Here is a 26,738-nt window from a genome sequence, read left to right as displayed (position 1 = left end):
GAATCTCCACCACACCATGCAAATAAACTGATATCTCTAGCTTGAACAGACAGATTTTGATGGAGATGTGTGTATTATGCCAATTAGATTTCCGTGGGGCGTGGTCATCGACAATAACTTTTTAAAAAGGTGTAGACTACAAAAAAATGTGTGCCACAACCGACCCACGTGACCTGTAATTTCCATGAATCTGATTGGTCAAAGAGGTGGCACCACAGGTCCCTGAGTGGTGGGGACATTTTTTTCCTCCTGCTCTAAAGTTACCCCAGAGCTTTTTCTTACTGAAAGCAACAACACTGTAAGGAATTCGAGTAGGCGTAGCCTAAAACTGACATTTCTAGTTCATCCCCATTGTTTAAGTGAAAGACGGACAGTTTAAGACATTTTATGGAAGCCAGGCAAGTTGAGCCTGCTGTGTGGTTGTCCCATTAGGCAGAGGATTTTTAAAACTAAATACAACCAAACTGTAAATAATTCCAGTAGGAGCTTCACAAAATATGTGTAACTTTTAGTCAGGGCGAGCAGAGCGCGAGCCACTTTATCCTGTTACTCCAGCTGAGATACACTATATAGCGGTAACTCACCTAGCCATGCTAGCTTCGCCCTCATGTGGGTGCTAGCAAGCATGCTAAGTAGTGCTACGTATCAACAGCCATTGTCAACCAATCAAGTAGGGGTTGGAAGCTCTGGTGAGGTTTGATTGTTTACACGCAAGCAATATCACCAAATATTTGCTTGATGATCAGCTTTGCCCAACTTTAGTCCCGCCCTGTTCAGCTCCGTCTCCCATGCTTGCATCTCCCAATGGTCCCTGGCCACTCTGCTTCTCACCGCTTTACATTCATTGAAAATTAATGGGAAGCTGTTGTTTCACCATGTGATACTGTCTCAAATCAAATCAAATTTTATTTGTCACATACACATGGTTAGCAGATGTTAATGCGAGTGTAGCGAAATGCTTGTGCTTCTAGTTCCGACAATGCAGTAATAACCAACAAGTAATTTAGCTAACAATTACTACCTTATAGACACAAGTGTAAGGGGATAAAGAATATGTACATAAAGATATATGAGTGAGTGATGGTACAGAGCGGCATAGGCAAGATACAGTAGATGGTATTGAGTGCAGTATATACAGTGCCTTGCGAAAGTATTCGGCCCCCTTGAACTTTGCGACCTTTTGCCACATTTCAGGCTTCAAACATAAAGATATAAAACTGTATTTTTTTGTGAAGAATCAACAACAAGTGGCACACAATCATGAAGTGGAACGACATTTATTGGATATTTCAAACTTTTTTAACAAATCAAAAACTGAAAAATTGGGCGTGCAAAATTATTCAGCCCCTTTACTTTCAGTGCAGCAAACTCTCTCCAGAAGTTCAGTGAGGATCTCTGAATGATCCAATGTTGACCTAAATGACTAATGATGATAAATACAATCCACCTGTGTGTAATCAAGTCTAAATGCACCTGCACTGTGTATAAATGCACCTGCACTGTGATAGTCTCAGAGGTCCGTTAAAAGCGCAGAGAGCATCATGAAGAACAAGGAACACACCAGGCAGGACCGACATACTGTTGTGAAGAAGTTTAAAGCCGGATTTGGATACAAAAAGATTTCCCAAGCTTTAAACATCCCAAGGAGCACTGTGCAAGCGATAATATTGAAATGGAAGGAGTATCAGACCACTGCAAATCTACCAAGACCTGGCCGTCCCTCTAAACTTTCAGCTCATAGAAGGAGAAGACTGATCAGAGATGCAGCCAAGAGGCCCATGATCACTCTGGATGAACTGCAGAGATCTACAGCTGAGGTGGGAGACTCTGTCCATAGGACAACAATCAGTCGTATATTGCACAAATCTGGCCTTTATGGAAGAGTGGCAAGAAGAAAGCCATTTCTTAAAGATATCCATAAAAAGTGTTGTTTAAAGTTTGCCACAAGCCACCTGGGAGACACACCAAACATGTGGAAGAAGGTGCTCTGGTCAGATGAAACCAAAATTGAACTTTTTGGCAACAATGCAAAACGTTATGTTTGGCGTAAAAGCAACACAGCCCATCACCCTGAACACACCATCCCCACTGTCAAACATGGTGGTGGCAGCATCATGGTTTGGGCCTGCTTTTCTTCAGCAGGGACAGGGAAGATGGTTAAAATTGATGGGAAGATGGATGGAGCCAAATACAGGACCATTCTGGAAGAAAACCTGATGGAGTCTGCAAAAGACCTGAGACTGGGACGGAGATTTGTCTTCCAACAAGACAATGATCCAAAACATAAAGCAAAATCTACAATGGAATGGTTCAAAAATAAACATATCCAGGTGTTAGAATGGCCAAGTCAAAGTCCAGACCTGAATCCAATCGAGAATCTGTGGAATGAACTGAAAACTGCTGTTCACAAATGCTCTCCATCCAACCTCACTGAGCTCGAGTTGTTTTGCAAGGAGGAATGGGAAAAAATGTAGGTCTCTCGATGTGCAAAACTGATAGAGACATTTTTGATTTGTTAAAAAAGTTTGAAATATCCAATAAATGTCGTTCCACTTCATGATTGTGTCCCACTTGTTGTTGATTCTTCACAAAAAAATACAGTTTTATATCTTTATGTTTGAAGCCTGAAATGTGGCAAAAGGTTGCAAAGTTCAAGGGGGCCGAATACTTTCGCAAGGCACTGTACATATGAGATGAGTATGTAAACAAAGTGGCATAGTTAAAGTGGCTAGTGATACATGTATTACATAAAGATGCAGTAGATGATATAGAGTACAGTATATACATATGAGATGAATAATGTAGGGTATGTAAACATTATATTAGGTAGCATTGTTTAAAGAGGCTAGTGATATATTTTACATCATTTCCCATCAATTCCCATTATTAAAGTGGCTGGAGTTGAGTCAGTGTGTTGGCAGCAGCCACTCAATGTTAGTGGTGGCTGTTTAACAGTCTGATGGCCTTGAGATATAAACTGTTTTTCAGTCTCTCGGTCCCAGCCTTGATGCACCTGTACTGACCTCGCCTTCTGGATGATAGCGGGGTGAACAGGCAGTGGCTCGGGTGGTTGTTGTCCTTGATGATCTTTATGGCCTTCCTGTGACATCGGGTGGTGTAGGTGTCCTGGAGGGCAGGTAGTTTGCCCCCGGTGATGCGTTGTGCAGACCTCACTACCCTCTGGAGAGCCTTACGGTTGTGGGCGGAGCAGTTGCCGTACCAGGCGGTGATACAGCCCGACAGGATGCTCTCGATTGTGCATCTGTAGAAGTTTGTGAGTGCTTTTGGTGACAAGCCGAATTTCTTAAGCCTCCTGAGGTTGAAGAGGCGCTGTTGCGCCTTCTTCACGATGCTGTCTGTGTGGGTGGACCAATTCAGTTTGTCTGTGATGTGTACGCCGAGGAACTTAAAACTTACTACCCTCTCCACTACTGTTCCATCAATGTGGATAGGGGGGTGTTCCCTCTGCTGTTTCCTGAAGTCCACAATCATCTCCTTAGTTTTGTTGACGTTGAGTGTGAGGTTATTTTCCTGACACCACACTCCGAGGGCCCTCACCTCCTCCCTGTAGGCCGTCTAGTCGTTGTTGGTAATCAAGCCTACCACTGTTGTGTCGTCCGCAAACTTGATGATTGAGTTGGAGGCGTGCGTGGCCACGCAGTCGTGGATGAACAGGGAGTACAAGAGAGGGCTCAGAACGCACCCTTGTGGGGCCCCAGTGTTGAGGATCAACAGGGTGGAAATGTTGTTTCCTACCCTCACCACCTGGGGGCGGCCCGTCAGGAAGTCCAGTACCCAGTTGCACAGGGCGGGGTTGAGACCCAGGGTCTCGAGCTTGATGACGAGCTTGGAGGGCACTATGGTGTTAAATGCCGAGCTGTAGTCGATGAACAGCACTCTCACATAGGTATTCCTCTTGTCCAGTTGGGTTAGGGCAGTGTGCAGTGTGGTTGAGATTGCATCGTCTGTGGACCTATTTGGGCAGTAAGTAAATTGGAGTGGGTCTAGGGTGTCAGGTAGGGTGGAGGTGATATGGTCCTTGGCTAGTCTCTCAAAGCACTTCATGATGACGGAAGTGAGTGCTACGGGGCGGTAGTCGTTTAGCTCAGTTACCTTAGCTTTCTTGGGAACAGGAACAATGGTGGCCCTCTTGAAGCATGTGGGAACAACAGACTGGGATAGGGATTGATTGAATATGTCCGTAAACACACCAGCCAGCTCGTCTGCGCATGCTCTGAGGGCGCGGCTGGGGATGCCGTTTGGGCCTGCAGCCTTGCGAGGGTTGACACGTTTAAATGTTTTCCTCACGTTGTCGGCTGCAGTGAAGGAGAGTCCGCATGTTTTAGTTGCGGGCCGTGTCAGTGGCACTGTATTGTCCTCAAAGCGGGCAAAAAAGTTATTTAGTCTGCCTGGGAGCAAGACATCCTGGTCCGTGACTGGGCTGGTTTTCTTTTTGTAATCCGTGATTCACTGTAGACCCTGCCACATACCTCTTGTGTCTGAGCCGTTGAATTGAGATTCTACTTTGTCTCTATACTGACGCTTAGCTTGTTTGATTGCCTTGCGGAGGGAATAGTTACACTGTTTGTATTCGGTCATGTTTCACCTTGCCCTGATTAAAAGCAGTGATTCGGGCTTTCAGTTTCACCCGAATGCTGCCATCAATCCACGGTTTCTGGTTTGGGAATGTTTTAATCGTTGCTATGGGAACGACATCTTCAATGCACGTTCTAATGAACTCGCACACCGAATCAGCATATTCGTCAATGTTGTTGTCTGACGCAATTACGAAACATATCCCAGTCCACGTGATGGAACGTGATGGAGTGTGGAATCAGATTGGTCGGACCAGCGTTGAACAGACCTCAGCGCGGGAGCTTCTTGTTTTAGTTTCTGTCTGTAGGCAGGGATCAACATATACCCTGTCAGACGTGAGCTGCACGTTGAAATCTTGAAATCACCTTCTGCAAAAGTTTGGAGTATGTGTCTGATGTAGCAGGCCAGAAAAACAGATTTTCTGCTTCCTCCCTGTTGTTTAATTAAGAGACCGAAAAAATCTAATCAAATTTTATTTGCCACATGTGCCGAATACAACAAGTGTAGACTTTACCGTGAAATGCTTACTTACAAGCCATTAACCAACAGTGCAGTTTAAAAATATATATATATTTATCAAGTAGGCTAAAATAAGTAATATTAAAAAGTAACGCAATAAGAATAACAATAACGAGGCTATATACAGGGGGCACCGGTACCGAGTCAGTGTTCAGGGGTACAGGCTAGTTGAGGTCATCTGTACATGTAAGTGGGGGCGAAGTGACAAGTTCTGGCATTTCTGTGTGTTAACAACTATCGGGTTAGTGACCATAATCTTCAGCAACCATAAAATACTGCTGATTTGGCCAATGAGAAAGTGCCTTTCAGACCTTAAAGTCTCTGTGTGTCGGATATGACATAGTGATTAATCAGTTGCAGAATGGTTTTATATGGGCTATGGTGGCCTTTTCTAATCAGGTCACATAGATTTAAACTCCTGGAAAAACTCCTGGCCCTATAGGGAGGATGAAAACCCTGTCATACTGCAGCAACCTTTCTCATATGAATTATATTTTAAAACTGGAATAACAGGGGAGTTTCCCTTACACAGACACAGAGACAACTGTGAATAGACAATACAACTAACAGGACAGAGCTTGCTTTATGCAGTGTTGCATCATGTAGGCCCATGGATAGAAATGGCCTGTGTCCAAAATCCTTCAATTCCATCCCTGTGTATTCATACCACTTGACTTATTCCACATTTTGTTGTGTTACAGTTTAAATTCAAAATTGATTACATTTATGTTTTTTCTTCACCCATCTACACAGACTACCCCATAGTGAAAATAGTTTTTTTTTTTTATCATTGCAAATTTATTGAAAATTAAATACAGAAATATCTAATTTACATACGTTTTCACACCCCTGAGTCAATACTTTGTAGAAGCAACTTTGGCCACGATTAAAGCTGTGGGTATCTTTCGTTAAGTCTTTAAGAGCTTTCCACACCTGGATTGTACATCATTTACCTATTATTCTTTTCAAAATTATTCAAGCTCTGTCAAATTTGTTGTTGATCATTGCTAGACCATTTTCAAGTTTTCTAGCAGATTTTCTAGCAGATTTAAGTCAAAGATGTAACTCAGCCAATCAGGAACATGCACCGACTTCTTGGTAAGAAACTCCAGTGTAGATTTGGCCTTGTGTTTTAGGCTACTGTCCTCCTGAAAGGCGAATTCATCTCCCAGTGTCTGGTGGAAAGCGGACTGGACAAGGTTTATTTTTAGGATTTCTCCTGCTCTTAGCTAAATTTGGTTTATTTTTTATCCCAAAAACTCCTCAGTTCTTAACGATGACAAGCATACCCATAACATGATGCAGACACCACTATGCTTGAAAATTTGTGAAGTGGCACTCAGTAATGTGTTGTATTGGATTTGCCCCTAACATAACACTTTGTATTCAGAACAAAAAGTGAATTGCTTTGCCATGCTTTTAGCAGTATTATTTTAGTCCCTTATTGCAAACGGGATGCATGTTTTGAAATATTTTTATTCTATACAGGGTTCCTTCTTTTCACTCTGTCAATTAGGTTAGTATTGTGGAGTAACTACAATGTTGTAAATCCATCTGCAGTTCTCCTATCACTCCTAACACAAACTTTATTACTGTTTAAATGTCCCCACTGGCCTCATGGTGAAATCCCTTAGCGGTTTTCTTCCTCTCCGCCAACTGAGTTAGGAAGGATGCCTGTATCTTTGTAGTGACTGGGTGTATTGATACGCCACCCAATGTATATTTAATAACTACACCATGCTCAAAGGGATATTCAATGTCTGCTTTTTCTCCCATCTACCAATAGGTGCCCTTCTTTGCGATTCATTGGAATTACTCCCTGGTCTTTGTGGTTGAATCTGTGTTTGAAATTCACTTTTCGACTGTGGGAACTTACACATAATTGTATGTGAGGGGTAGAGAGATGAGGTAGTCATTCAAAATTCATGTTAAACACTATTTTTGCACACAAAGTGAGTCCACGCAACTGATTATCTGACTTGTTAAGCACATTTTTACTCTTTAACTCAGGTTTGTTAGCTGCGCCCAGTAATTGTCCACACCTGATCTTAATGAGTGCTTGTTTCCTTTGAAATGGGTGTGTTTGAATAGACTCACATTAACAGCTTCGTATGACTTAGCATGCTAGCTCCATCCTGGTGGGACAGTTTCCATGGATAGAGAACAGAAGACTCCACAACAAAAAATGAATGCCAAAGCAAATTAATTTCCATGTGTCCTGTCTGTACTTAGAGTTGGAAACAGTCAACCCAAACTAAGCTAGCAGTATTATTAAAAGTCTTATGTGAAACATGTTCTCAGAATGTTATTGAATTATCTTCAAATAACCTATAATTTCTGTTAATAGAACATTAATACAACTACCCAGGAAAACTTTCAGGGAACCATAGTAAAACAGTCTCAGAACCTCCCTGCAACCTAAAAATAAATGTTCCCGGAACAGATGAAGTTCACACTTCAGTTCTCAGAATGTTTAAAAAACAATATGTTTTACCAGTTAGGAAACTGAGGGCTTTGTTCCCAGAACCAATGGGAAACCAAAAACCTGCATTCCCACAACTTCCAAGGAACCAAATGTGCTTGCTGGGAGGCTTTCAAAAGGCACTTCAAACAAACAGATTCTAATTTTGGTGCGCATAGAATGATGTCATGAGTGCATTCAAATGTATGTTCCGCGGCAATTTTTCTTCACAATATGATGCAGGTAGGCTCATTCTGTTCAAGACAACCCAGGCTATAACGTATGTCATCCTTGTAACTGAGGATATAAAAATAGAGATCATTAACATGAGTTTTCAAACACAGAAATGTGTGTGGTTAGCTTGTATGACATCAAAGTGGAATTTATTATAATCCTTAATGTCGTATCTTTCATAACACATCGACTCATTTAATGCATTTCCCTCACTCAAACAACAACAGATGTGCAAAGTAGCCCAATTAGCTGGAGGGATGGTGTTATTTTCTTGTCTCTTGTGGTGCTCAAGTTTATAATGGCTGTCAGTCAAAACCGGCTGCCATTTTCATCTCATATATGGGATGACAGGGGCAAGTGAACTGAGCAGTTGGGCAAGTTGAGCCTGCTCTAAAATTTCCCCAGGTGTTTTTTAAATATTTTTTTACTGAAAACAAATCTTTAAGGAATTCCATTAGGTTTAGCATATTTTATATTGAACCTTTATTTAACTACACAAATCAGTTAAGAACAAATGTTTATTTACAATGACGGCATACCCCGTCCAAACCCCGGTCCAATTGTGTGCCACCCTATGGAACTCCCAATCACGGCCAGTTTGTGATACAGCCTGGAATCGAACCAGGGTCTGTAGTGACACCTCTAGCACTGAGATGTACAAAGAGACAACAGTGTAGAATGCCCCCCCAAAACGGATCTTTCAGTTTCATCGTCAATTTATGGCAACTGGGCATGTTGAGCCTGTGGTTGAGCCATTAGTCAGAGGATTCTTTTTAATTGAATGGTTACGGTTCTGGATTAATAGAATGCTCAGCCTATCATAGGCTGGGTTCTGACTGGGGGAGGAGCTCACAGCCTGCAATAAATAGCGGATGATTACGTTGCGGGGAAAATACTTCTAAGAGTTATCCGTTGGTCTGGGAACAGTCCGAAGGGAAATACGTTATTTTGTAATTTACGCCTAAACACCTTTACTCGGCTACTTTTGTGATATTTGGGTAACCGTAATTCGTTTCCAAATGACGCGGTATGTAAGCAGTTGTTTCATTACTCTGTTCGTGCTGTTCCTGTGGCGGGTCGAAGACATCGCAGATGCTTGCAAATGCTCTCCTCCGCATCCCCAAAAGGCTTTTTGCGATGCAGAAATCGGTAAAGCAATGTTGGCAACATTTTACTTTTCAGCCTTCACATGTTGAGAACTATTAATACGCAGCATGCAAACATTTGATGTATTGTCTGTGGTCGGAGTAGAAATAATTAGGACATTATCATTAAGCCTATTTACATCACACAATTATATATAAAATAGGCGACAGTGAGATGGGCTATCAACCTTGTTCCTGGAGAGCTACGCTCCTGTAAATGTTGAGTCCAAACCTATTTGTTACGAACCTGAGTCAATTTATCAACCAGCCAATTATTAGAATCAGGTGCGCTAGATTAGGGATGGCGCAAAAACCTACAGGACTGCAGCTCTCCAGGAACAGGGTTGAGAGCCCTGCGTTGCTTTAGGAATAAAGTGTCACTACACACTTTATTTGAGATGTGTTTACAAAACATTAAGGACATCTGCTCTTTCCATGACATGGACTGGCCAGGTGTAAACTATGATCCCTTATTGATGTCACTTGTTAAATCCCCTTCAATCAGTGTAGATTAAGGACAGGTTAAAGAAGGCTGTTTAAGCCTAGAGACAATTGAGACATGGCTTGTCTGACATTCGGGGTGACTGGGTAAGACCAAAGATTGAAATGCTGTTAAATGGGGCAATGGTAGTATGTGCCAGGCGCAGCTGTTTGTGTAAAGAACTGCAACGCTGCTGGGTTTTTCACACTGAACAGTTTCCTGTGTATCAAGAATGGTCCACCACTAAAAGGACATTCAGCCGACTTGACACAATTGTGGGACGCATTGGAGTCAACATGGGCCAGCATCACTGGAATGCTTTTGACGCCTTGTCGAGTTCATGTGCCAATGACTCCTGGTTCTGTTCTATGGACTAGTCTTATAGCAGCAGCTACTGTACTGCATCTTCCTACCTGAACCAATCCTCTACAGAGGGCATGCTTAAACCAGGTGTGTCAAATTAAAAGCAGAAGACCAGAACTAGGAATGTGGGACCAGGAGGGAAATGGACTCTGTCATCTGTTTTGATGTTAACCTAGCCAAAATGTTACACCCATTAACTTATGCACAAACATTCTGAACAGACTGTTGGGTATTGGGTCTGTAAAGCATTCTACACTGTTCTCTCTGCTCCATATCACCCTTACACCATCAGTGTGACTGACTAGTGTACCAGAATAGATTTCAATAATGTTAGTTAAACCATGTCTCCCTCTTCTAGTGATCAGGGCGAAGGTGGTTGGAAAGAAAACGGTGTCTAACGCCATCAAGTATAACATCCAACAGATCAAGGTATGATCAGCCTTTTTATTAAGTGGTTGTTCCTTCCTGCACTGAAACATTGAAGCCCCTTGAACCCCAGTCTGACAGCTGGGCCCAGTTCTCTCTCTTCCCCTTGGCTCCAGCCCTTAAATGTCTACAGATCTGGATAGGTATAAGCAGTGTCGTTGTGGAGCTTCCACCATATGAAATTAGTATACTTCTATAAAAAGCCTCTCCCTAAAGTGTTGACGTTCCTGTTGGTCCAAGTCTGTTGACATCCTCTATATGAACTCAGCTGCCACTTCATTAAAGCTATCACTACATTCTCTAACAGATAGTTAGTTGGCCCTCTGATGTCACAGGTTGCTGCATTTCTATATTTTAATTGATAAAGTAATTTAACTTCAACTCCCACTGTGCCTTAGCTCATGACTAAAGGTTAGTAATGATGTATCTGTCCTTGAGGCTGGGTGTGGTAACTGGAATAAATGATCGCTTGCACCTTACAGATCTGTGAATATCAAAGGGTGAAGACTGACAGTGCCTGAGAGCTGTAGTCGGTGAGGTTCCAAATGATATGTAGATGTTTGACAGATCCTCTGTTCTCCTTGTGATTGGCTAGATGTTCAAATGCCCAGACCAGGTTATCCACGCCGTCTTCACTGCACCATCCCCAGCTGCATGCGGTGTGACTCTGGACCTCAACAAGGAGTATCTCTTCACAGGTGAGGTTCTCACTATGTTACCCACGTTCTGTTGCCGACACTGGTTAACCCTCTGTCCTCAGACTCCAGCACAAATCAGCTTTCCATTTATCTGCATGTCCAGCCCTTAGATTTCGCCTCAAGTGTTTTAGCACTCTTATTTTCAGGACAACCAGGGCTACAAGTAAACCACAAAACAATTTGATGTGGACTTAATGAGTTTCATTGGCAAATGTTAACATGAGGTCTGCCAAAGCTTGATATTACTTGTAACTTTAACTAGGAAAGTCAGTTAAGAACCCATTATTTTTAATGACTGCCCCTTGTTCAAGGGAAGAACGACAGATTTACCTTATCAGCTCGGGGATTCGAACCTTTGTTACTAGTCCAACGCTTTAACCACTAGGCTACTTGCAGCACTCATAAATGTTTATCTTCTCTTTAGAAGAACCCCTTACCTTCTAATGTCTCATACCTTGTGCACATCATATAGAATAACATGTTACATGTTCATGAGTCTTAGCTTTTCATTAATCTACTGAACATAAATATCAATGCGACCGCTTCTAAAATTAACCTTGTTACAGTTCATATAAGGAAATCAGTTCATTTAAATATATTTATTAGGCCCTAATCTATGTATTTCACATAACTGGGAATACAGATTTGAAACTGTTGGTCGCAGATACGGTACGGTATAATGGATCAGAACCAGTATCTGGTGTGACCAACATTTGCCTCATGCAGCTCAACACATCACCTATGTGTAATTTAGGCTGTTGCTTGTGGCATGTTCAGCTCGACGTTGCTGGATATTGGCTGAGACTTCGAACCAGTGCATCCCAAATATGCTCAATGCGTGACATGTGTGAGTATGCAGGCCCTTAGAAGAAGTTGGAAATTATCAGCTTCCAGGAATTATGGGGAGATCGTTGCGACATGGGGCCATGCATTATAATGCCTCAACATGAGGTGATAGTGGCGGATGAAGGGCAAATTCCTTTAAAACAGGTGGCTTATGGTAGAGAAATTAACATTAAATTCTCTGGCAACAGGTCTGTGGACTTCCCTGCAGTCAGCATGCCAATTGCATGCTAGCTTAACTTGAGCCATTTGTGGCACTGTGACAACAGCACATTTTAGTGGCCTTTTATTGTCCCCAGCACAAGGTGCACATGTGTAATGATTCTGTTTAATCAGCTTCTTGATATGCCACGCCTGTGAAGTGGATGGATTATCTTGGAAGCGGAAATGCTCACTAACATGGATGTAAACAAATCTGTGCACATCTTGGCAGAAATTTCACAAGAGAGCTTATTTCTCATCTCTTATTTCGGCCGTTGAAACATGGGACCAACACTAAACTCAGCAAAAAAAGAAACGTCCCTTTTTCAGGACCCTGTCTTTCAAAGATAATTCTGAAGTTATTTGGATTTTTACGATCTTTGTAAAGGGTTTACACTGTTTCCCATGCTTGTTCAATGAACCGTAAACAATTAATGAACGTGCACCTGTGGAACGGTTGTTAAGACACTAACAGCTTACAGACTGTAGGCAATTAAGGTCACAGTTATGAAACCGTGGGGCACTTTCCCCATGGTACATTGACTGAACATCTCCTCTGTCTGTAGGCAAGCTGGAGACTGGAAGGATGTATGTAACACTGTGTGGCTATAATCTGCCCTGGGATGACTTGAGTGCTGCACAAAAGAAAAGCTTGACTCGCCGCTACCAAAGCGGCTGTGATTGCAAGGTGTGTGTGATGGGGAATTAGTCATATTACTGTACACCAATATTTACACCGCACATTTACTAAAAGGGAGTATATTACTCTGGTCACATTGGCAAAACACATGCGCTAGAGTATTGGTATAATAAACGGTGATATTGGTCTCTCTCTGCTCCACAGATCATCCACTGCACTTCGCTCCCCTGTCCGATCAGCACCACAGATGCATGCCTGTGGATGGACTGGGGGACAAACAATGGCCGAAACCTTGCCTGTATCAAGAGTAATGGTTCTTGTGCTTGGCAGTAGTTCCTAGATATTGGGGACTCCTATACTCTACAGGCCATCCGCTTACTGACTCCAGATGACAAAGCTGTGTGTGGTTTTAAATGAACCAACATGTCTTACTGGTCACTTCTTGTAAAATAAACAAAACAAATATAGCATTGTTAATGTGTGCCATTTTTTAAATGGATTTAATTTAACTGGAACCAAAGCTGTTATCAAAACCCCAAATCGTGATCAGTGTTGTCCGAAATGGTTATTTGTAAATGGAACAGTATTCCTGAAGCATCAAGCAGGGCGTCATGTAGAATGTTCAGATATGTTCTATACATGAAGAACAAATTGTCTTCTCTGACATGAAAGGAATCATGTCGGCTCTAATGGCATTTCTATCTGGAACATTCTACATTTGTCTACTGATTGTGGCCCTTTAGTAGTTTGGGTCTAAACCAGGGCTTTAGCTATGTAATGATGACCATTAAACAACTGACTTGTTCTGTAATATTTAGTGGGATGAATAGTTTTTCAGTCATTTAGCAGACCCTCAGACCAGCGAGCGGTTTGAAAGCCTTCTAAAGAGCAGTAATTGGTCGATGTGGAACAAATAGGACATTACTTCTCATAAGAATGGTAAAGTTTATATATAAACCACAAGTGTACCCACCATGGTATTGGGCATCTGCTAACATTTGAACTAACCTGGTTTAGAAGTCAAACACTGTATACATTCTGGCCAGCTTTATTTGATAAGATGGTATTGCAAGGTATGCTGTGTGTAGGACATGCCGTGTTGGCATATGCAGCTGTAGGTTATAAACCCCCATTCTAGGCTGTTATATTTCTGTAAAGAGTTCAGTTGTCTATCTGGAAAGGGTTGTTTTCTGTTCCTATAGACGTTCCGTGCGCCATCCCCGACCTTTGATTTCCGTGAATCTGATTGGTCACAGAGGTGTCACATGTCCCAGAGTGGTGGGCAATTTTGATTTCTCCTGATTGTAACAAAGTTCAGCTTTTCCCCACAAACATGTTTAATTTTCACCAGCTGGGTGCAGTGAAATGTGTTGAGGTCAGTTATATTAGTATGCTTGTCCTTGGAGCATATTGGAGGTAAGTGCCATGTACAAGGGCACACAGACTGCTCAGTTATTCCAACCAGTGACCTTTGGGTTACTGGCCACACTAACCACTAGGCCAGTGTTCCTGGTCCTGGAGGACCCCCAACAGTACAAATTCTAGATGTATCAATGGACAATAAGCTCATTGACGGCTTGATAAGTTGAATCGGGTTTGCTTGTCCAGGATTAAAATGTGTAATGTTTGGGGTACTCGGGAGTTGGAAAAGACCACCCGTGGCCCCGCTGCCTCCATCGCCCCATGCTTGCATTGTAGGCTGCCTCGTCGCTGTTTGTAATCAGGCCTACATCTGTCGTGTAGTCAAAGTTGGAGTCTGGTATTATTTTGCTGTAATAGCTACTGTAAATTGGACAGTGCAGTTAGATTAACAATAATTTAAGCTTTCTGCCAATATCAGATATGTCTGTCCTGGGAAATGTTCGTTACTTATAACCTCATGCTAATCACATTAGCCTACGCTAGCTCAAATGTCCCGCGGGAGGGACAATGATCCCGTAGCGGTTTTAAAAGGCCAACATTTCATGAACTTCACTTTGGAGAAGGTGATATGCTTCGGTTTGCTGCCTTATTACTGGTTTCAAATTGGTCTCGAGCAATCATAAGGCAAAATAAATCTTAAACATTTGTCATTTATATTTACAATTCCCTTATCCATACAACTTTCTCATTTACCTATTGTACACATCTTCCAATCTTTCAGGATTTTTATTTCCCAATATTTTGTGTGTGAAGGACCTCAACACTTTATTTCTGGCTGACAGTCTCCTAACCCTAAATAATATATACAAGATCAGAGTACTGTCTAGTGCCACGTTCACGTGCTAGTCGGAATTAGGAAACTTCTGACTTGATAACTGGTTGAACGCGGCACATGTACACTGCATTCGGGAAGTTTTATGACTTTTCCCACATTTTGTTACGTTACAGCCTTACTCTTATTCCTTCCTCAACCTGCAGATCCTCTCAAGCTCTGTCAGGTTGGACGGGGAGCGTCGCTGCAGAGGTATTTTCAGGTTTCTCCAGAGATGTTAGATCGGGTTCAAGTCCAGGCTATGGCTGGGCCACTCAAGGACATTGAAACTTGTCCCGCTTTGTCTTGGCTGTATGCTTAGGGTCGTTGTCCTGTTGGAAGGTGAACCTTCACTCAAGTCTGAGGTCCTGAGCAGGATTTCATTAAGGATCTTTCTGTACTTTGCTCAGTTCATCTTTCCCTAGATTCCGACTAGTCTCCCATTCCCACAGCACGCTACACTGTACATATTGTGCCAGGATTCCTCCGGATGTCACACTTGGCATTTAGGGAAAAAAATAAATGTTGGTTTCAGGTGCCTTTAGGTAAACTTCCAGTGGGCTATAATCTGCCTTTTACTGAGTGGCCACTCTGCCATAAAGGACTGATTGGAGTGCTGCAGAGATGGTTGTCCTTCTGCACAGAGGAGCTCTGTCAGTGACCATCGGGGTCTTGGTCACCTCCCTGAGCAAGGTCCTTCTCCCCCAATTGTGCAGTTTGGCCAGGCGGTCAGCTCTGAAGAATCTTGGTGGTTCCAGACTTCCAGTGAGGGAGGTTGTGCTCTTGGGGACCATTGAGGCCGCAGACATTTTTTGGGAACCTTTCCCACATCTGTGCCTCAATCCTTTGAGCTCGGACAATTCCAACCTCATGGCTCATTTAATTGCGCAGTCAACTGTGGGATCTTAGGTGCCTTTCCAAATCAATTTACCAGAGGGTGAATCCAATAAATTTGCAGAACAATGATCCAAGACAGGATGCACCCAAGCTCAATTTTGATCCTCATAGCAGAAGGTCTGAATACCTATATAAATAAGGGATTTTAATTACATTGGCAAATAGAATCTAAACCTTTGCCATTATGGGTGTAGACTGAAGAAAAATGTATTTAATCCATTCTAGAATAAGGCTGTAACTTAACATGTGACTGAAGGGGGTCGGAATACTTTCCCGAATGCACTGTACTATCAGTTATGAAGTCGGAAATTTCAGTTTTTGCTAGTGCTGACTAGCACTTGTGAAGAGATACTCCTTGTTGATTTCCAGAAACGCGCGACACGGGCCTCCAGTGAAGATGACGTGGATATCCTGGTTAGGACCTTTGAACATCTAGCCAATTACAAGAAGAGAAAGGATCCGTCAAACATCTACATATATAGTTTGTTCTATATGGCATGTAGGGACAACTTAACCTCACTGGTCTCTTTTACAGAGGAGCCCTGAATTACACATCAAAATACAAGCAGAACAGAAGCAGTCATAAACAAACATTCAGTAATAAGGTCCTCAACACTTTGAATTGCCCTAGATGCAGCAGACAGTTTTACAACAAGGCACAAAAACATAATATATTTACCTAACGGAGTAAAGACCGAAGGAAATTTCCAAAGTTACTCATCCCTTATCCCAGGTGTGGTAACTCATGTCTAAAGGTTAGTAATGCTTTTAGTGAGGTTTCGTAAAGGGATTAATACATTAAAATATTGCAATGCGTCAACCTACGTGACAAACAGGACCGACAGGACAGACCTGTCGCCCATAATAAAGAGCAGTGCACTATGATAAACTGCTTTAATGAAGGGGCATCTGAATTCATCTAGATGATGTCACCATTGTCTAGGACTGGTAGGAGGGTTGACTGAAACAGGCCTCTTGCTCAGTGCTAAAGGCATGACTCATTTCTATAAATAACCCCTTTTTGTTAATGGTGGAAGCTCCACAATTACACTGCATATACCTAACTGTGGGCCCTTATATAGACAGGTGTGTGCCTTTCTAAATCATGTCCAATCAATTGGATATACCTCAGGTGGACTCCAATCAAGTTCTGGAAATACCTCAGGGATGATCAATGGAAACAGGATGCACCTGAGCTCAAAGTCTTATAGCAATTGGTCTGAATACTTATGTAAATAAGGTATTTCTGTTTTTTATTTTTTATAAATATGCAAAAATGTGCAAAAAAATGTTTTTTCTTTGTCATTATGGGGTATTGTGTGTAGATGAGGATTGTTGTTAATTTAATCCATTTTAGGCTGTTCCGTAACAAAATGTGGAAAAAGTCAAGGGGTCTGAATACTTTCTGAATGCACTGTATCTCTTTTCTCAAATGACATAACATTCACATTTTTATTCCTAAGCATTAATTAAGCTCTGCACAAACAGACATCAATGTAGCACACAGATGATCGTATTATCACATTCACATGAGTTATTACAATCTATGATTCTGTATTAATATCAGTGGTGTAGTGGTGAAAAAGGTGGGTCATGGATAAGACAAACAACCACAGACATAAACATATTAAAAAAAAAATAATGTATTGTTTGTCTTTTGATCGTGTCAGTAGGCCTACATTAAAACACATTCTGACCTTAGTTCTGTTATGTTTTTGTTTTAGTATGGTCTATACTCGTGAGTTGGGTGGGTTGTCTATGTTCCTTTTTCTATGTTTTGGGATTTCTGTGTTTGGCCTGGTATGGTTCTCAATCAGAGGCAGCTGTCAATTGTTGTCCCTGATTGAGAACCATACTTAGGTAGCCTGGTTTCACTTTTGAGTTGTGGGTGATTGTTTCCTGTGTCTGTGTTTGTACCATACGGGACTGTTTCAATTTTCGTTTGTTCATTCATGTTGTTATTTTGTATTTTTATAGTGTTCAGTTTTTATATTAAAATGGACACTTACCACGCTGCATATTGGTCCGACATCTCTTACTCCTCTTCAGAAGAAGAGGACAATTGTTACACCTATAGGGAAGATAGGTCATGTCCAGATGTTCATATTGAAACATACAGTGTAAAAAAGTTTTAAAGATTATTACAGATTGTCTCTGGGGATCCCACGTGGGGCCCCAACGCTTAGTTTGGGGCCACTGTACTAAACTCTCTCTCTGTTTGCTTCCTCTCTCTCTCTCTTTCTCTCTCTCTCTCCCTGTCTCCTGCTCCCTCCTGCATACATTGCAGCCTGCCTCCACCTCACCGCTCATTGCACCACATCACTGTCTGTCCTAATCACTGTAATGCAAAGTTATTGTGAGAATTTAGTAGCCAATAGTTTCTCCTGCTGAGGAATGCTTTGTTTTAATGTTGGCTTCTTACTTCATCCCTCTAGTTGGCTAAGTAATAACCAGAGCCCAACGTTACTGTAATAGAGATAGCCACCTGACTGACTGACATATCTATAAGCGACTATTTACCAGTTGTGCACTCATTCCCCGAGAGCCGTTTTTACAGTGGTGTAAAGTACTTAAGTAAAAATACTTTAAAATACTACTTAAGTCGGTTTTTGGGGTATATGTACTTTACTTTACTATTTATATTTTGGACATCTTTTACTTCACTACATTCCTAAAGAAAATACTGTACTTTTTACTCCATACATCTATCCTGATACCCAAAAGTACTTGTTACATTTTGAGTGCTTAGCAGGACATGAAAATGGTCCAATTCACGCACTTATCAAGAGAACATCCCTGGTCATCTCTACTGCATCTGATCTGGTGGACTCACTAAACACAGACGCTTTGTTGTAAATTATGTCTGAGTGTTGGGGTGTGCCCCTGGCTATCCATAAGGTAATACAATTATGCCATCTGGTTTGCTTAATATAAGGAATTTGAAGTTCTTTATACTTTTACTTTGATTACTAAGTATATATTAGCAATTACATTTACTTTTAACACTTAAGTATATTTAAAACCTTACACTTTGAGTTTTACTCAAGTAGTATTTTACTGGGTGACTTTCACTTTTACTTGACTCATTTTCTATTAAGGCATCTTTACTTTTACTCAAGTATGACAATTGAGTAGTTTTTCCACCACTGCGTTTTTGTTTGTTTGGGGATGTCTGTAGACATGGCAGGAGAAGGGTTTTAAAATGGCCTTTTGTCCAGCACCTTGCAAACACACTGTCAGCAGCCAAGCAGCGTTTCTAGTTTTGCCTACTTCTCTAGTGAGTTTTGATCAACACTGGAAGCAATATGTAGATGTTGACCCATCATTTATTCTCTTTATTGTGTACAAAATATACATTTGCGTTATTAATTTATTTGTCAAATTAGATAAAATTACAGAGGTCCGGATCTCTGTGTTCTCATATGTATGCTGAGCAAAAATATAAATGCAACATGCAACAATTTCAAAGATTTTACTGAGTTACAGTTCATAAAGGGAAATCAGTCAATTTAAATAAATAAATTAGGCCCTAATCTATGGATTTCACATGACTGGGCAGGGGTACAGGCATGGGTGGGCCTGGGAGAGAAATAAGCTTTTTGTGCGTATGGAACATTTCTGTGATCTTTTATTTCAGCTCATGAAACATACTGTAGGATCAACACTTTAGATGTTGCGTATATATTTTTGTTCAGTGTATTTACAGTCATGATTGGAAGACCTGGAAACAACACACTAAAACATGTAATTCCTTGTTAGTTGTGCACTCCAAAAGTGAATGCTTCAGTTGATGACATTGTTAGACTGCTTTCCCTGTTCAGAAAGACAACAATGTGTGATTTGTCCATTACACGAAAGAGGAAATACTGTAGCTAACTAACAGAATTTGACAAAAGTTTGAGGTTGTTTTCACAAAGATTGTTGTCTGTGACAAAATTCTGACATTAGGTAGAGGTTGTTTTCTGTGACAAATTCTGACTAAAAACATGTGTTATCCTTTACATTTTTTTTGTCAACTTCGAGAATGATGAAATGCTCAGCGTGTACCAGCTTCTTGGCAGAAAAATAAGAAGTACAGTATATACATTGTCACGACTTCCGCCGAAGTCGGTTCCTCACCTTGTTCGGGCGGCGTTCGGCGGTCGACGTCACCGGTCTTCTAGCCATCGCCGATCCACCTTTCATTTTCCATTTGTTTTGTCTTGTTTTTCCACACACCTGTTTACATTCCCTCATTACTTGTCGTGTATACAACCCTCTGTTCCCCCCATGTCTGTGTGTGAAATTGTTTATTGTAAAGTGTTTGTGCACTCTGACTGGTTCACAACGGGTTATTTTGTACCCAGATTTTGTTGTTCTGGGTGCCGTTGTTTTTTTTCTTCATATTAAACTGCTTCGGGTTTTACCCAGTTCTGCTCTCCTGCGCCTGACTTCCCTGCAGCCAGTCACGCACCCCTTACAAAATTAAGATGGATGATAGCCACCCAAGCAACCTCTTGCAAAACTGATTGTGAAATGTGTTTTTTTGCTTTGACACATCAAACCACATTTTCCTTTTTCTCAAACATGTCTGAAAGCATCCGTCTCTATTTCAAAAAGTTCACATATTTAAAAATAAATGCACAACAACGATATAAAAAGAGAACTAGCTGAACTTTAAGCCATATAAGGTGCTTTGGTTGTCTCAGCTACACAAAAATGGTATCTTATTGCTTCACCAATCATCTTGCCTATATCTCTGGGACTTTATTATTTTGGTTGTAGGTTAACATCTGATTTCCTGTGATAACCACTTAACATGTCTTAGTAGAGAGTGAAATATATTTGTAGTCATGTGTGCCAGATCAAACCTCTTGATACTGGGCCCAATATGAGATCACTCTGCAGGAAAAGGCTGTGAGATGACAGTAGGCCATACAGTACAGTGGCTCTAGGAGAACGTGCCTGTCTTGATAGTGGCATACTCTGTATTTCCACCGCTCTCCAGACTCACTGCTGCGTTCCTTTTTCCTTTCATGTAGACGATGGTGGAGTATGTCACTGAGGGATCCTCCTGTAGAGAGGGACAGTAAGAGACACAGGCACTGCTGCTGACATCTAGGGATGCACAGATTTACACTCATTTACACTATAGATAATGTTTATACTAACAAACACACACTCTCTCTCTCTCACGCTCACTCTCTCTCACACACACACACACACACACACACACACACACACACACACACACACACACACACACACACACACACACACACACACACACACAGTACTTCTCTTACTGGAGCACTGAGGGGTGTTGTTGTCTCCTCTTGGTTGTTGTTTCTGGGTTCTTGAACCGTATCATACATTACAGAGGGATCATCCTAGAGAGGAGAGATACAATGAGACACCACAGGCGGCTGGTGGCACCTTAATTGGGGAGGATGGGCTCATAGTAATGGCTGGAATGGAATCAATGAAATGGTATTGAACCCGTTTTCTATGTGTTTGATACCATTCCATTCACTTCATTCAAGCTGTTATTATGAGCCGTCTTCCTCTCAGCAGCCTCCTGTTTTAGACAAAACAGTGGCTTCCACAGCACAGGAATTGCACAATGATCGAGACGTTATCTTTCTTGAGACCTTAATTTGGCCACTGAATTTGACATGACTTGATCCAGTAACAGTCTTTAAGACACATACAAACACACTGTCTCTTACTGGTGCACTGAGCGGTATTGTTGTCTTGTCGCTTAAACCAGTGTTTCTGTCTGCAATCGTGGAACACATTGCAGAGGAATCATCCCAGGAGAAAGAAAATAAGACACACCTACAGTAACCTTGTCCTGTTAACCGTATAATACCACAATGATAAGTGGGATGTGAAAAGTGGCAGTAATAAAGCCTCTCTTGAAAAAGCCGAACCTTGACCCAGAAAATATAAAAAACTATCGGTCTATATCGAATCTCCCATTCCTCTGAAAAGATTTTGAAAAGGCTGTTGCGCTGTTACTGCCTTCCTGAAGACAAACAATGTATACGAAACGCTTCAGTCTGGTTTTAGACCCCATCATAGCACTGAGACTGAACTTGTGAAGGTGGTAAATGACCTTTTAATGGCGTCAGACCGAGGCTCTGCATCTGTCCTCGTGCTCCTAGACCTTAGTGCTGCTTTTGATACCATCGATCACCACATTGGAAACCCAAATTGGTCTACACGGACAAGTTCTGGCCTGGTTTAGAGCTTATCTGTCGGAAAGATATTAGTTTGTCTCTGTGGATGGTTTGTCCTCTGACAAATCAACTGTAAATTTCGGAGTTCCTCAAAGGTTCCCTGTAAGAAACCACTATTGTTTTCACGATATATTTTACCTCTTGGTGATGTCATTCAGAAATATAATGTTAACTTTCACTGCTATGTGGATGACACACAGCTGTACATTTCAATGAAACATGGTGAAGCTCCAAAATTGCCCTCCCTGGAAGCCTGTGTTTCAGATATAAGTAAGTGGTTAGCTGCAGATTTTGTACTTTTGAACTCGGACAAAACAGAGATACTTTTTCTAGGTCCCAAGAAACAAAGAGATCTTCTGATGAATCTGACCATTAATCTTGATGGTTGTACAGTCGTCTCAATTAAAACTGTGAAGGACCTCGGTGTTACTCTGGTCCCTGATCTCTCTTTTGACGAATATATCAAGACTGTTTCAAGGACAGATCTACGTAACATTGCAAAAATCAGAAACTTGATGCAGAAACATTAATCCATGCTTTTGTCACTTCTAGGTTAGACTACTAACTAGAACCAAAAAATGTGATCATATTACTCTAGTGCTAGCCTCTCTACACTGGCTTCCTGTTAAGGCAAGGGCTGATTTCAAGGTTTTACTGCTAACCTACAAAGCATTACATGGGCTAGCTCCTACCTACCTCTCTGAATTGGTCCTGCCGTACATACCTACACGTACGCTACGGTCACAAGACGCAGGCCTCCTAATTGTTCCTAAAATTTCTAAGCAAACAGCTGGAGGCAGGGCTTTCTCCTATAGAGCTCCATTTTTATGGAATGGTCTGCCTACCCATGTGAGAGACGCAAACTCGGTCTCAACCTTTAAGTCTTTACTGAAGACTCATCTCTTCAGTGGGTCATATGATTGAGTGTAGTCTGGCCCAGGAGTGGGAAGGTGAACGGAAAGGCTCTGGAGCAACGAACAGCCCTTGCTGTCTCTGCCTGGCCGGTTCCCCTCTTTCCACTGGGATTCTCTGCCTCTAACCCTACTACAGGGGTGTGATGACTCCTTGCTGTCCCCAGTCTATCTGGCCGTGCTGCTGCTCCAGTTTCAACTGTTCTGCCTGCGGCTATGGAACCCTGACCTGTTCACCGGACGTGCTACCTGTCCCAGACCTGCTGTTTTCAACTCTCTAGAGACAGCAGGAGCGGTAGAAATACTCTGAATGGTCCGCTATGAAAAGCGAACTGACATTTATTCCTGAGGTGCTGACCTGTTGCACCCTCAACATCCACTGTGAGTATTATTATTTGACCCTGCTGGTCATTTATGAACATTTGAACATCTTGGCCATGTTCTGTTATAATCTCCACCTGGCACAGCCTTAAGAGGACTGGCCACCCCTCATAGCCTGGTTCCTCTCTAGGTTTCTTCCTAGGTTCTGGCCTTTCTAGTGAGTTTTTCCTAGCCACCGTGCTTCTACACCTGCATTGCTTGCTGTTTGTGGTTTTAGGCTGGGTTTCTGTACAGCACTTTGTGACATCAGCTGATGTAAGAAGGGCTTTATAAATACATTTGATTGATTGATTGATTGTTCTATCTATCTTCCTTTCCCATCACTCTCAATGTGATAGAGCTTCGAAATGATTCATTTACCTTTTTCTCTCCTTCTGTTTTGCTCCCACTACTTTTCTCTCCTGCGTTTTTCTTTCCTGGGGATTAAAAACAGAGTTTAATACTGAAGTCATTGCTTTTCTGAGTGGTTGCAATTATGGAATACATACTGTACCTTTGTTTCTCTTGTATATGTACCAAGCCACTCCAGTGATGATCAGTATGACTGGTAGAACAGCCAACAAGGTGTATTGGATTGTATTGTATTGTTGAAGGGAAGCAGATGGATCTTCTTCTGAAGTCCCCACTGTGTCTGCCCCTAAAGGACATGACAGTGTTCTGTCAATCTACAGTGTAACAGATAGTTTGGCTGTTTGCAAAAGAGAACTCTTCCATTACAGTCCAATACAAGAGGTTATGGGGTCAGCTTGACTACTGATTTTTGTTCAAAGTTCTGTAAATGTACTGGCCCTTTGATGGGAATATGGGTTATATAAACAGAAACATACCTTTAAATGATTTCATTTTAATATTATTTTTATGGAGAAGAATTTCATGACAAACATTCACTGACCTTTAGGTGACGTTGTTGGTATTAGGAATGTTGTAATGTCTAGTCCATTTGGTTGAGTTAATGGTGGATGTTTGGTGGTAGTGGTTGTGAGGGGATGGTATTTCCCTAACAGACAAGAGGAACATTAGCCAGAGCAAAGGCACATTACAAAACTATATTATGTACCTAAGTCTAATGAGTAGAACATTTGGTGAAGTGTGTTATCAATTTCACTCAACTTAGTCTGTCAGGTTGGGTAATCTACATACTGCAGTGCTGTTGGCCTGGTAGGGCCCTCGTTTTACAGTATGTTGTTACAATATCTAGAGGATTTAAAAAAAAAAATGTTGCTGTTACAATATCTACTGTATGCTGTTACAATATTTACAGTATGCTGTTACAATATCTACAGTATGATGTTACAATATTTACAGTATGCTGTTACAATATCTACAGTATGCTGTTACAATATCTACTGTATGCTGTTACAATATCTACTGTATGCTGTTACAATATCACAGTATGCTGTTACAATATCTACAGTATGATGTTACAATATTTACAGTATGCTGTTACAATATCTACAGTATGCTGTTACAATATCTACTGTATGCTGTTACAATATCTACTGTATGCTGTTACAATATCACAGTATGCTGTTACAATATCTACAGTATGATGTTACAATATTTACAGTATGCTGTTACAATATCTACAGTATGCTGTTACAATATCTACTGTATGCTGTTACAATATCTACAGTATGCTGTTACAATATCTACTGTATGCTGTTACAATATTTACAGTATGCTGTTACAATATCTACAGTATGCTGTTACAATATCTACAGTATGATGTTACAATATTTACAGTATGCTGTTACAATATCTACAGTATGCTGTTACAATATCTACAGTATGCTGTTACAATATCTACAGTATGCTGTTACAATATCTACATTATGATGTTACAATATTTACAGTATGCTGTTACAATATCTACAGTATGCTGTTACAATATCTACCGTATGCTGTTACAATATTTACAGTATGCTATTACAATATCTACAGTATGCTGTTACAATATCTACAGTATGCTGTTACAATATCTACCGTATGCTGTTACAATATTTACAGTATGCTGTTACAATATCTACAGTATGCTGTTACAATATTTACAGTATGCTGTTACAATATCTACAGTATGCTGTTACAATATCTACCGTATGCTGTTACAATATCTACAGTATGCTGTTACAATATTTACAGTATGCTGTTACAATATCTACAGTATGCTGTTACAATATCTACCGTATGCTGTTACAATATTTACAGTATGCTATTACAATATCTACAGTATGCTGTTACAATATCACAGTATGCTGTTACAATATCACAGTATGCTGTTACAATATTTACAGTATGCTGTTACAATATTTACAGTATGCTGTTACAATATCTACAGTATGCTGTTACAATATTTACAGTATGCTGTTACAATATCTACAGTATGCTGTTACAATATCTACCGTATGCTGTTACAATATTTACAGTATGCTATTACAATATCTACAGTATGCTGTTACAATATCACAGTATGCTGTTACAATATCACAGTATGCTGTTACAATATTTACAGTATGCTGTTACAATATCTACAGTATGATGTTACAATATTTACAGTATGCTGTTACAATATCTACAGTATGCTGTTACAATATCTACAGTATGCTGTTACAATATCTACAGTATGATGTTACAATATTTACAATATGCTGTTACAATATTTACAGTATGCTGTTACAATATCTACACATATTTTTCTAATTACAGAAAATGGTAGATCTCTACAACTACTACCATACACACCTAACCATATCATTCATTTTGTATCAATTTTTGCATTTTAAGTTTCCTGTTTGACTTTCTATATACACAGCAATGTAAGCTTGATATTAGCTGCATCTCTTACCTTCAACAGTGAGTTCGACGTCTCTGTATTTTTCACGGCTGATTTGGCACCTGTACCACCCCTGATCGTCCTCGGTGACGTGTGAGAGGAGGACAGAGAGGTTCCCAGGAGAGGTGCTATTAAACCTCTCCACTCTGCCTCTGTACAGATCACTCCGGGGTGATATTATCTCAGGTGAATGTTGACCTCTGAGTTTAGTCCATGTGAAGCTGGGAGGTTTAGCCTGGGTTTTACTACAGGAGCAGGGCAGGAGAACAGACTGGCCTGGGGATCCATTGACCACCCTTGATCGAGGTTCTGACAGAGTGCAGCCTGTTGAAACACAAAGCAATGTGTTATTGGATACTTCTTTTTCTGATTACAGAAAATCATAGATCTCTACAATTACTACCATAAACACTTATCAACAATCAATTACAACAAACATTACCAACAATACATAACAAACATTACAAAAAATACTACTGCTCCCTGTCTTATACCTTGAAATGGCTGATATGTTTTAAGATGGGCCATATCATTAATTGTGTATAGATAGCTTTATTCAAGTGTGTTTCCTGTTTGACTTTCTATATACACAGCGATGTAAGCTTGATATTAGCTGCATCTCTTACCTTCAACAGTGAGTTCGACGTCGCTGTATTTT

General features: G+C 41.0%; 2 protein-coding genes across 6 annotated transcripts in view; one reads left to right on the top strand and one right to left on the bottom strand.

Annotated features, from left to right (window-relative positions):
• Nucleotides 1–8,666: 8,666 nt before the first annotated feature.
• LOC116359895 (metalloproteinase inhibitor 2-like) lies at nucleotides 8,667–13,084 on the top strand. The gene is made up of 5 exons (XM_031813821.1): nucleotides 8,667–8,959; nucleotides 10,158–10,228; nucleotides 10,821–10,923; nucleotides 12,534–12,655; nucleotides 12,812–13,084. Exons 1-5 carry the CDS (start codon nucleotides 8,830–8,832, stop codon nucleotides 12,938–12,940), a joined length of 555 nt encoding a protein of 184 aa, XP_031669681.1. The 5' UTR covers nucleotides 8,667–8,829; the 3' UTR covers nucleotides 12,941–13,084.
• A 5,961-nt stretch (nucleotides 13,085–19,045) lies between these two features.
• LOC116359893 (uncharacterized) overlaps nucleotides 19,046–26,738 on the bottom strand; it is an 8,757-nt gene continuing 1,064 nt past the window's right edge. For 2 of the 5 annotated variants that reach the window (XR_004206795.1, XR_004206796.1), the window contains exons 2-9: nucleotides 26,707–26,738; nucleotides 26,093–26,404; nucleotides 24,361–24,444; nucleotides 24,143–24,247; nucleotides 23,744–23,887; nucleotides 23,611–23,666; nucleotides 21,023–21,106; nucleotides 19,046–20,790 (exon numbers count right to left, since the gene is read on the bottom strand). The exon at nucleotides 26,707–26,738 is cut by the window's right edge. Coding sequence is in view for 2 of the 5 variants with exons in the window: in XM_031813811.1 (XP_031669671.1) it covers nucleotides 20,668–20,790; nucleotides 21,023–21,106; nucleotides 23,611–23,666; nucleotides 23,744–23,887; nucleotides 24,143–24,247; nucleotides 26,093–26,404; nucleotides 26,707–26,738 (856 nt within the window). In the remaining 3 variants the exon portion in view is untranslated. Of the gene's footprint in view, nucleotides 20,791–21,022; nucleotides 21,107–23,610; nucleotides 23,667–23,743; nucleotides 23,888–24,142; nucleotides 24,445–26,092; nucleotides 26,405–26,706 lie in introns of all 5 variants that reach the window. The other 3 variants (XR_004206794.1, XM_031813811.1, XM_031813812.1) reach the window with 3 other exon arrangements.

The sequence above is a fragment of the Oncorhynchus kisutch genome, unplaced genomic scaffold (assembly GCF_002021735.2).
Source record: "Oncorhynchus kisutch isolate 150728-3 unplaced genomic scaffold, Okis_V2 Okis06b-Okis10b_hom, whole genome shotgun sequence".
In the NCBI taxonomy this organism is placed as follows: Eukaryota; Metazoa; Chordata; class Actinopteri; order Salmoniformes; family Salmonidae; genus Oncorhynchus; species Oncorhynchus kisutch.
Note: the sequence above shows the minus strand (reverse complement) of the source record. Positions and strands in the feature narration are given on the sequence as shown.